Raw genomic sequence first — 11579 nt, forward strand, 5'->3', positions numbered from 1 at the left:
ATTCTGTGGAGTCAGACCACACAAACACACTGGTAATGTGCTTTAATATAGTGTAAAGGGTGATGACATGGTTCGCAGTAAAACGTAAGCCCGTTTTTTTTTTGTTTTTTTTTTTTAACTGTACAATTACAATTTAGCGACATGATTCAAATTACTGTAATTAGGAATAAACAGAGCTCCCATTGAAATAAATGTGCGTGGCAGTACCCGGATGTGCCGGCAGGGGGCGGTGGCGTCGTCCAGTCTCACATGTGATAAACAGGACGGAGGCAGCGAGGAAGAGGAGACGAAGAAGAAGGCGACCATGTTGATTTAAAGGAAGAAGAAACACAAAGAAGCGATTTATATCAAGAATTTTTCAGCTATTAGCGCGAAGCTAAAATATATAGTCGATCGACCGCACACTGGGCATCCGTTGTAAAACAACAAAGGAACTAAGGTAGGTTTGCGGACTGTTGCACGCGCCCAGTTTTCTGTTAAAAACACCCGAGTTCTTGTTAGCGGAGTAGCATTTAGCTAACGTTAGCGAGTGGAGTTATTTGTGCTAAATTAACCTCGAGGCTAGCTGTGCGGCTAGCTATGATATATGCTGCGTTAGCAATAAAATTACAAACAATGTAATGTAAACTCGGCTTGGCTTAATTTTTACGCACGTATTCGCGTATTTTTCAAACTAAAATTCATCAACGAGTGGCTTAACGCTCAGTTAGCTCGGAGCTAACACTGAGCTAGCTTAGCGTAGCCGTTTCCCCCGCGAGACGCAGCGTTAATGTAAAGATGGTGGTTTAAAAAAAAAAAAATATAGAGGAGTTTAATTTAACAAGTTAGTCGGGTGATATGAAGTTTCAAAAGTAATAGATGCGAATTATTTTACAGAAGTTGGTAAGATCGAAAACGGCATCAAACGTATGTTAACGTTGATCAGAATGTTTAAAAAAAAAAAAAAAAAAAAAAAAACTAAACGGCGGAGAGCGCGACAACTCGGTGTAAAGTTAGCATGTTTGAGCATTAGCCGCTTTGGCCGTTTGATAGTCGATGTATTTTTTTTTTATTTCACCCAGACCTCGCCTCTTTGCCGTAACTCAGATTTATTTATGAAAACCCCAACAGTTTGCCCTTCCCTTAATCTGTCCTGAAGATGCCACCTGGCAGGTTAACCTTGGCTTTTTAACCGCCTTTCACTTCTCCTTACTGCAACTTAGCGGTGTTTGGATCAATTGACTCTTAAGCAGATTTGCAAATTACAGAAGCTAGGGTAATCCATACGAGCTGGAACAATTAAAAACAATGCTTATTTATTTATTTGACACGTTTTTGTTTTCCCAGACCTCTAATATCTTTTAAGTTTTAGAAATTCATGTATAGCTCGCACATAATTTGATATTTCCATCATGTGTGACAACCAGCGGTCACAAGTGCACATTGCCTTGTTTTCAGCCTGGTTAAAGACCACTGTAAAGGATTAGGAGATCTTGTCTAGCTTGTGAGGATTTGCCAGGTTTGTCACTGTAACCTGCAAATGGCTAACAATCTAAACAGTTCCCTTAATATTTAATATTTAACTTTCCAGTTCATTGGGTACACTAATGGAAACAAACACTGTCTAATATAACCGTCCTGCACTTAATCTAATCTTCATGAGGGTTGTGGTGTTCATCATTTTGTTTAAAATAACTGTGAGAGCTGTTGATTCAGATGTGTTTTCATTCTGGAGGCTGTGGTTTGTGGTACTATTGAATTGTGTTGTTGTATAAACGCATGTTCCTATTATTTTACCATTTCAGTCAGTGGCCTAGTGAAGATACTGAAACACTTGGTGCAATACAGTTTAACATCACCACAAACTACTTCCTCCAGAATGATCATACAAGTTGAAATACCACATTTCTGGTCCGGTTTCAACATAAACTGAACATTACAATCTTCAAGAAGCTCAGATTAAGTTCAAGACGGCATTAGTTTTCACTAGTGTACCAATTAAACTATTATTTTTAACCTTTTTGTTGCACCAAACTCCCAAGACAGGCTCCGTGTATGTGTGAACATACGAGGCAGTAAATCTGATTCTGATCTTGGGCTTTTAATTTTACTGCATCACCTTGGTCTTCTGACATTTTATCTTCCTAAATGATGATTAATTCAGTTGGTGAGGGTCTTGTTTAAAGCTCTTCTGCTTGGCTTTCTCACAGGCGACAAGTTTGAGTTGTTGGCTTTGACTTTGAGGAGGCAGAGGGTTGATCACGGCCACACTCTTCACCGACCGAGCTGAGGACCCGTGGCGAAGAGGAAGAGAGAAGGTCAAACACCTGGAGAAGGAAGGAAACACACACACTGAAGACTCAACAAGGGTGGAAAGCTTTTTGGCTTTGGACTAGATAACCCCTTGTGTGATTTGTGATTTCAGGATCCTTTTTTTTCCCAAACACGTGGAGCGACAAATACCCACAGAGTGGAAATAAACAAAGAGCATTACAGACTTTATGATTTTAGGGGAAAAACTTGTACAAAGTTGGAGATCCTTTTTTCAAGAACAGGGATATTGAGCAACTCTTACGGACTCAAAGTGGAAACAATAAATATTGTTCAATTTAGAAACAGAAGTTTAAGTATTGAACTAAGATTATATTGAAGAAGCTATTCCCCAAGTTCAGATTGCCTTAGTTGTTCTATTTCAGGACTTGAACCGCTTTGATACTTGTTCACATATAATTTTTCTATATAGTGAGCAAGTATATGATTGCAAATTTCTCTTCATTTTGAAGAGCCCTTGTGTAAAAACTTGTTTTTCGTTCTTCTCGTACGTCAGTCACTCTGTTGTTGAAGGGGGCTGAACTGCACGTACATGTGTATATGTACATACTACGAATCCACTTCTGTTTGCTTTGGACTTAAAACGAATAGAGAATATTGTTTGTTAATGCTTTATTAAACTTTTTTTTTTTTTTTTACTTTTGGAGATAATTTTTAAAAATCCTAAGAGGCAAAAATATAATACTTTGAAGAAGAAGAAGAAGAAGAAAAAAAAACAAGACTAAAGGATAATGGCAACCGCCAGAACAGAAAACGTTGGCCCACTCGTCATGGGACTGAATAAGCAGAATGGGCAGCTCAGAGGACAGACCAAACCAGCTTCAGTCCAGCAAGCACCCACAACTCAAGGAAAGACTTTGGGTGCTCTTCAAAAAGTGGGTGGCGGCCCTCAGGACGGAGGAGGAATAAAGTTTGGAGATGACTGGAAAAGGAGCCTACATCTCCCTCCCAAAGACACCAGGGTCAAAACCTCAGTAAGTCGAGCTTTGGTTACGGTCTTATCGTCTTTGAGCTTACAGCTACGTGACGCCGTCATCATCCTAATCACTCTGTGTCCACTGTAGGATGTGACAGCCACCAAGGGAAATGAATTTGAAGATTACTGTCTCAAAAGAGAACTCCTGATGGGCATCTTTGAGATGGGTTGGGAGAAACCTTCTCCTATCCAGGTATAGTTTGTTTTTTTAACAGATTTTTCTTTCCAGTGGGATCTCCTCTTGACACAAGTGCAGACCCATGACTGTATTCTTTTTGGCCTATTACATTCAGCGCAGGTGTATTATAGGTGTAGTGTAGTCACAGAACGAGGCAGAGTATGAGCTTGTTGTTCTCTGCAGGAGGAGAGCATTCCCATCGCCCTGTCTGGACGGGATATTCTGGCCCGAGCCAAGAACGGGACGGGGAAAAGTGGCGCTTATCTGATCCCACTGCTGGAGAGGATAGACCTGAAGAAGGACCACATACAGGGTGAGACGCTGCCCGGAGTTAAACGCGGTTAATCTCTTGTCCCTCCTGATTTGGTATTTTCTTGACTCCGTAACCGAACCTGTTCGTTCTTTTCCAGCCATGGTCATGGTGCCCACCCGTGAGCTGGCCCTGCAGGTGAGCCAGATCTGCATCCAGATCAGCAAACACCTGGGAGGAGTCAAAGTCATGGCCACCACCGGGGGCACCAACCTGCGAGATGACATCATGCGCCTGGACGAGACCGGTAAGGATCCACACATCGACTTTTGTAAAAAATAAATAATAATAATAATAATAAGAAGAACTGTATGCTCAGTCAAACTGTAATTGTGTTTTCCGCATCAGTGCATGTGGTCATCGCCACGCCTGGTAGGATCCTGGACTTGATAAAGAAGGGAGTGGCAAAGGTGGATAGAGTCCAGATGATGGTGATGGATGAGGTAAATGTGAATTTTTCTGTGTACATCGTCGGTCGTGGCAGGATATGAGCAGCTCTGGTAGGATCTCGGGTCAGAACTGAGCTCATCGTGTTGTATCCTTTCAGGCGGATAAGCTGCTGTCTCAGGATTTTGTGGTGCTCATCGAGGATATCATTAGCTTCCTGGCCAAGAACAGGCAGATCCTGCTCTACTCTGCAACCTTCCCCATCAGCGTGCAGAAGTTCATGGTGAGTAGTCAACTAATTGCTGCGCTGCCCGTCCAAGCCCAGTGGCTCGGGGCCAGTTGGCAGCCCGCTCGGCTCTCGCTGCAGACCAAGCTGCTCTCGTACTGCGTCCAGATCTGTGTTTGTTGCAGAGTTTTCAGGGCTGCGGCTTCATTTAAATCAAATTCAGCTAATAGTCACAGATAGCTGAGCTGTACTTTGTCCTTTAATTTAATCACAGGGATGTGTTTTTCTCTACTCCTTTGTGTTTAAAGATGACGCACATAAGAAAAAATAAATATTCAACTCTTTCCTAAAACACTATCATACCCGTTCCTTCTCCGTGTGTCGTTGCTGTAGGCCAAGCACCTTCAGAAACCTTATGAGATAAACCTGATGGAGGAGCTCACCCTGAAGGGCATTACTCAGTACTACGCCTACGTCACTGAGAGGCAAAAAGTCCACTGTCTCAACACACTGTTCTCCAGGGTAAGTGACTAACTCTGCATTCACTGTTGACTCACCACAAACCATCAACCTTGAGGTCATAAAAAATAATCTTAACCGCATTTTCTCTGTGATTTTGACCAGGTTGATGTAGTGACGCATAACATTGATTATTTTTTTATTTCCTCCCCCACAGCTTCAGATCAACCAGTCAATCATCTTCTGTAACTCCACCCAGAGAGTGGAGCTGTTGGCCAAGAAGATCACTCAGCTGGGCTACTCCTGCTTCTACATTCACGCAAAAATGATGCAGGTGAGTGAGGGCGAAGCCACACCTGAAGGAAACTCATTCGGGTTGTTTAATGGAACGTAACAAGTGGTGGTTTCACTTAAATTTCATTTGTTTCAACATAGAGTGAACATTAAGGGAGATTTTTGTGCAGGACTGTTACATTTATTTTCTCTAGTGTACCTAATGTTTTGGCAAGAGAGGAACTTTTTCATAGTAAGACATCAGATATTGTTGTAATATAGAGTAACAGGATAAAGTGGGTTTAATGTCCAATCCAGTTGATTCAGACTTTTGCTTTTTCACTCGGGCTGCAACTAACGATTATTTTAATAATCGATTAATCTGTCGATTATTTTTTTCGATTAATCGATGAATCGGACAAAAAAAAGCATTAATTTCCAACCCTTTATTCAGAAATAGAGCTGACAGAACAGAAAGTGCATAAACAGGTTGCTCCTTGAACATCTCTGAGCTGTTAAAGTAATCATTTAAAAAATTATTCATTCAATCATTTTTAAAACAAATCGGCAGAGTCTGCAGTTCGCCTCAAAAGGACTGTTCAGCATGTTTCAGCTAATCAACGAAATCACTTCATTCAAACTGTAACAGCCAGTGTTTTACATGGAGCAGTACCAGTTTACGCCACACGGCGGCGCCTCCTTTGTTTTCATCGCTTAGTTCAGCAGGTGTCACTCTTGTTGCATCCGTCTTTTTTTTTTTTTTGACTTCCTCCATCCTCCATCGAGGCTACAAGCCACGAACGTTTTATTATCTGTTATTATATTTTGTAATATGTCGTGAGACGCCTTGCTACTTCATGTTGAAGCATACTACTAGCAAACGTGGCTAAGCTTCTCTCCAACTCCACGTTACAAAGCCAGCAATCATTAAACTTGCATCTTGCCCATTTACCAAGTTGACAACGAGGTTCATGTGACAGGAGAAGTCTCGAATCCAAAAGGCATAAATACATATCGCTAACAAACGCTACGTGACGAAAAAAATCTCCCCGCTTCGCCTGCGCTGTACGACTGCACCATACCCGGTGCAGCAACACATTACAAACCAGGCTGAACACTGGATTCCACTTCCAGGTCTCATTTGTAGTTTAATTTCGGCGTACTGCACCTTGGATGACTTAGGTTGTACTGATTTCTCCGCCTCCGCCATGTTTCAGAACAACGGTCTCTCCGTCTTTCCTCTACGTCCGCTCCGCGCTCAACTCAACTTTTTTTTATACAACAAACATCTCCGTGGCATAATAATCGTGCGACACAACGAATCGATAATGAAATTCGTTGCTAACTCTTTCAATAATCGAATTTTATCGATTTTATCGATTCGTTGTTGCGGCCCTATTTTTCACATACAGCTTCTCCAGGGGATGTTTGACATGTGTCAGCAAATAAACATGAGAGTGTTTCTAATTTTACCACAGCAGTAAAATAAGGAAGAGGCGAACTCTGTTGCGTTGTTGTTTATTCATGCATTTGATTTATAGTATTTCTTGTCTCGTTTGTCTTCAGGAATACAGAAACCGTGTGTTCCACGACTTCAGAAACGGACTGTGCAGAAACCTGGTCTGCACCGGTGAGTTTAATTAATTGCATACTCTCTCGTGTCGGGACAAGCGTCAAACATTGCCCACGGTTTGATCGTCTTCCCATTCTTGTCCTCCAACAGATCTGTTCACTAGAGGAATCGACATCCAGGCTGTCAACGTAGTCATCAACTTTGACTTCCCTAAGAATGCTGAGACTTACCTGCATCGCATTGGAAGATCAGGTAAGATTTGGCTGTTTGGATTTCATTTTGGGGGTGTGGGTAGTCCTACAATCAAGCAGAGCCATTTTGTTGCGCTCAGATAATGGGATTACTACGTTGCTATGGAGCCCACCCCGAATGATTTGACTGGCAAAATCCGTTCCTAGCAGGTGACTGCACACAACCTTTCTGCCAGGGCAGGTTGTTGTGGTTTAAACGGGATTTAAATGGAAAATACAAAACAAACTAATAAAATTGTAGCTTCTTGTAATTCAATACATGTTTCTCGTTTTTCAAACTGATGTGGGAAAACGGCGTTCTGTCTGCAACATCCTCTGGAGGGGTGTCATGTATACAGCTCCATCTGCTATGTTGGCTACTTACAATGGGAATCTTATTATTTTCCAGTACACAGAATCTGAAGTGGCTTTCATTCTCTTCATAAAAGCAGATAAATTGATGTGATGGATGTCGGACGGCGGACTTAGTTCTTGATTTAACCTTTATATTTATTATCTGTTGGATCTCAGGGAGGTTTGGTCACCTGGGCTTGGCCATAAACCTCATCACGTCAGAGGACCGCTTCAACCTGAAGGCCATTGAAGACCAGCTGGTGACCGACATCAAGCCCATTCCCAGCAGCATCGACAAGAGCCTCTACGTGGCCGAGTTCCACTCGGGCGGCGCCGACTGTGAAGTGGAGGAGGTGGAGGAGAAACCGGGACGCCAACAGGACAGCACCTAAAAACAGGTGAGACGCTTTGTGAGCCCTCTAGTAACTCCACGACAAACAAACAGACAAACAAAGAGCCATCTTCCTAACCTTAAGTCTTGTTTTTCCTTCAGAACATTCAGACACACCGGGCTTTTGCACAGACATCAGCGCTTGCACACAGGCTTCAGGCAACTCTTCATTTTCACATTAGTCTCTTGTTTTCAGAGCCTGTCGGATGGATGTAAAGGCTGCTTTTACTTTTGAATTTTCCCTTAGCTTTTCCTCAAAGAGAGCTGCCCTGTTATTTTACTGAAAGTTACTCTGTGTTGTTTTGCACCAAACGCAAACTGGACCACGCTTCTTTACGTACAAGCTTTCCGCGAATTGAGTTATCGGCGAGCGCGTGCTGGTGAAACGGAGACAGCAGAGTGTCGGGGCTGTTTTGAACCCGTCGTCCACGGAGACCGTTTTCATCACCAGCTACAGGCTTGGTCTGTTTTTAATGTTACAATGGTGCACTTAACACCAGCCATCGTCCTGTCCACTTACTCTGCTGTTGTCACTTAAGTGCCTTACTGACTCCCGTGACGTGCACTCATCCATTCATAGCCTGCTGTCTTCTGTCGTGCAGCAGAACACGAGCACAAAGATATGAATTTAACAGCAAACCCGAACTTATTTGAACATCCGTTATGCAAGGGGGGGGGAGAAGAAGAAGAAGAAACACAAAAGACAACGTACTCTCCTGCCGAGAGGTCAAACTTCTTGAAAATCATCCTGAATGTGAACGTTTATTTTTTAATGTGAACGTTGCAATAAATAAAAAAAATAAAAAAAGGGCAGCTTTATTTAAATACTGCGTGACTGTTTTCCCCTTTCACCATGAAATAATACATGCTAGAAGACGGCCGTAAAGACACAAGCCCCCCGTACTGATTCATGGACGTTGGCCTGCAAACTCACAAGCGGCACGGGACAAGAGCTGCGGCGGCGGCGGCGGCGGCTGCTGCTGCTGGCGAGCTCGCCTGCGGACAGCTTCTCCTTTAGGTTCTTTTACATTAAAATCCATATGTGGCTGGTGAATACTGTAAATCTATCGGCCGCTGTAGCTGGTGCATGAAAACTTCAGTTTCCTCTTCCTGCAGAGGATCGATGCATTAGAGTCGGGTTCAGATCAGCTGTGACCAAATTTACCAGCAGGTTATAATCGACGGGGTCTCAAACGTTGGTGCAAAACAATACAACAATTTTCTTTTCCCTCACATCTTCAGGTTTTTCCGTTTATATATCGCGGAAAAACTTTTTAAAAAAAAATCCTCTCGTGACAAAATTGAAGTGGGTGAATGTATTAGTTGCCAATGTTAACTCTGCAGCCCAGTGGTTGGATGCCAAGCTCTTAAAAGCATATTTGATCGTTTCTGTTGCTGCTGTTGTGTATTAGAAACTCTGTGTAACAAAAAAAACTGGATGTGAAATGGTTTCATGGACCAGAGCAATGAAACGGACCACTTACAAATTCAATTTAACGACAATTTAAGAAAGAAAAATGTATTTTTTTTTTTTTTTTCTGCAGCAGCAGCATTGATAAGAAAAATAATAATCTCCCTACTGTTTTTCTAAAAATGTGAGGATTATCTTTTGTGAGGGGGCGGACTCAGATGTTTGAAAGCAAAATTGTAGCATCTTTGAACAGGCAGCTGTGACTTTTTTTGTCCTCCCCTTACAGAGCATCACTAAAGATAGAAAAAAAAGAAAGTATTTTTGCTTTTTAAGATGTATTTTTGTTGCTTAAAGCAGTTTGGAGGGAGGCACTGTGAGGCTTTAGCACTGGGTAAACTCTTTGTTTTCTTTTTTTTTCTTTTTTGGGGTGAGTTTTGTAGAAGCCAAGTGTTTTATCCGATGCTCTCTGGGCATCCTGAATCTTCTCACTGGTACTTAAAGCATAAACATAAGATTTGATCTAATTTCTTTTTTTTTTTTGCTTTACGTAAAGATACTTTGTTCGTTTGATGGTTTAAGTGCCAGCGAGAGCGTTAAGTTATACAAGAGGGAGTTTGTGGAAAGCGTTTGAAGCACGGTGATCTTCTCGAAGCGGCTCCGCGTCTGACGTACGATCAAAGTGCTGTGACTTGTTTTCTGCGACTCTTGTTTTTTTTTCCACTAGGGCAATCTTTATACGAGGTGTTATGAATCATTTTGAGGAAACAAAATTGTAAATGATTCATTGTTTACACTAGTCGTTTACAATTATTAAAAAAAAAAAAAGAGAGAGAGAGATGCTTTGCTTCATGGGTGGAAGAGGATGTTTATTTTTTTTTTTGTTTTGTTTTGTTTTTTTCCTTGAAATAGATTTTCAGGATTTACATTGAAGCAAAACCAAAAAAGTGGAATGTCGTGTGAGTGTGTGAGCGTCGAGGTGTGTGAATGAGTGATTCAAATGTGTGTGTGTGTGTGTGTGTGTCGCAGCTGTAACAAGGCAGAGTCATGTTAAGAATCGTTTACACGCAGCTTCGACTCTGGGTGTGTGTGTGCGCGTCGAGGCTGCGTGTAAGCGTGCTGTGCTTTCGTGTGCGGCGTTTTGTGTTTCGTTCGTGCGCGTCTGTTGGTTAACACTTGTCAGGGATGTGATCTTTTTTTATTTTATTTCCATCCTCCTCCTCCTCCTCCTTCAGGAGTCCACAATCGGGGACAGAAATAAAAATAATTTCTAAGATATTTTCCATTTTTATGTCTCTGTATAGGTTTTGCTTTCCTGATCACATCCCTGTCAATCATTCCATCGCCTCATCTGTGACTCAAAGAGCCTAAATTACAAATATTAATAATAATAGAGCCTATCTAGTCTGAGTGAAAGGGATTTCAGATTAAAGACGTCTCTTGTTTGGAGTTATTGCCGCTCAAAAACATCAAATCCGTAAAGAAAACGGTTAATCACAACTTTGGTTCATTTTTGTAGCTCCAGTCTTGACCAAACGTGACGACTAAATAAATAAAACTAGGCCGATTGGTGCGTTTTGAGATTACACATCTTATTGTGAAGGGAAAAAAACTCATGTGAACGATCACTGGAGCCACAAAAATAAACTTTTTTTTTTTTCCTTGGGGTGATTGTCGTCACAGAGGAGGTTATGATGAATGGAGTCATGAATGTTTGGATTTCTGTCATCTGGTGTTGTCGAGATGTCTTTCTTTTTGTGTATGCGTGTGTCTGCACTCTGACCTGGAGTGCTGGCAGGGGTGGGAGGGTGGGTTATTTGTCAGAGGTTAAAAATAAAATTTAAAAATAATAAAAAAAAAAAAAAAAAGGGGGAGGGAGGGAAGGGGTGAGGATTTGGATATAAGACAGGATTGTTGCTTCTGCAAATTCCTAGTAGGTGGAAAACAAATGCGTTAACACCTTTAAACAAGTATTAATGGCTGAGGCGCCGCTAATATTTCTACTGTGCATAGTTGAATTTAATTGGATGTCTAAATTTGCTGCACTAATGTCGACTCGCCCACGCTGCGGGAGATTTTTTGCCAAATTTAAGGATGAGCTCGGCAGACGCGTGACCCGAGGATAAAGTCTCAGCAGTAATATCGATTGAAAGGAGCTGAGGATGAAGTTACAACACTGATTCTTAATTGGCGATCGAAATATTGGCTCAATTAATCCCTCATTCGTAAAAACCCGATTTCAAAACCATCCTTCTGTTTTGTCTTTTTGAGTTGTTCAGTCTTCTCTGTTCTTACCGGTACCTTGGTGGCCCTTTATCTACCAAAACCTTTTTCAGTGCCATGTCCATTTTGGGCTTGAATTGGTGTATTTTCCTTCCTCCATTGTCCAATACTTTTATTTTTCTTTTTGATGCCAATTACATTAAAAAAAAAAAAAAAAAAAAACTTGTTGAGAATTTAGATTTGGATGCAAAAAAAAAAATAAATAAATTTGGATGTGATTG

At 41.5% G+C, this 11579-nt stretch overlaps 1 protein-coding gene across 1 annotated transcript; it reads left to right on the plus strand.

Moving 5' to 3' along the window:
• The first annotated feature begins 270 nt into the window (after nt 1-270).
• Nucleotides 271-10865, plus strand: ddx61 (DEAD (Asp-Glu-Ala-Asp) box helicase 61). Its single transcript, XM_084563850.1, has 13 exons — nt 271-439; nt 2190-3284; nt 3375-3479; nt 3648-3777; nt 3875-4021; nt 4123-4217; nt 4322-4444; nt 4781-4909; nt 5064-5180; nt 6686-6749; nt 6843-6944; nt 7454-7674; nt 7770-10865. Exons 2-12 carry the CDS (start codon nt 3042-3044, stop codon nt 7666-7668), a joined length of 1470 nt encoding a protein of 489 aa, XP_084419976.1. The 5' UTR covers nt 271-439; nt 2190-3041; the 3' UTR covers nt 7669-7674; nt 7770-10865.
• Nucleotides 10866-11579: the final 714 nt, after the last annotated feature.

This window comes from Chelon labrosus (assembly GCF_963514085.1).
Source record: "Chelon labrosus genome assembly, chromosome: 16".
NCBI lineage: Eukaryota > Metazoa > Chordata > Actinopteri > Mugiliformes > Mugilidae > Chelon > Chelon labrosus.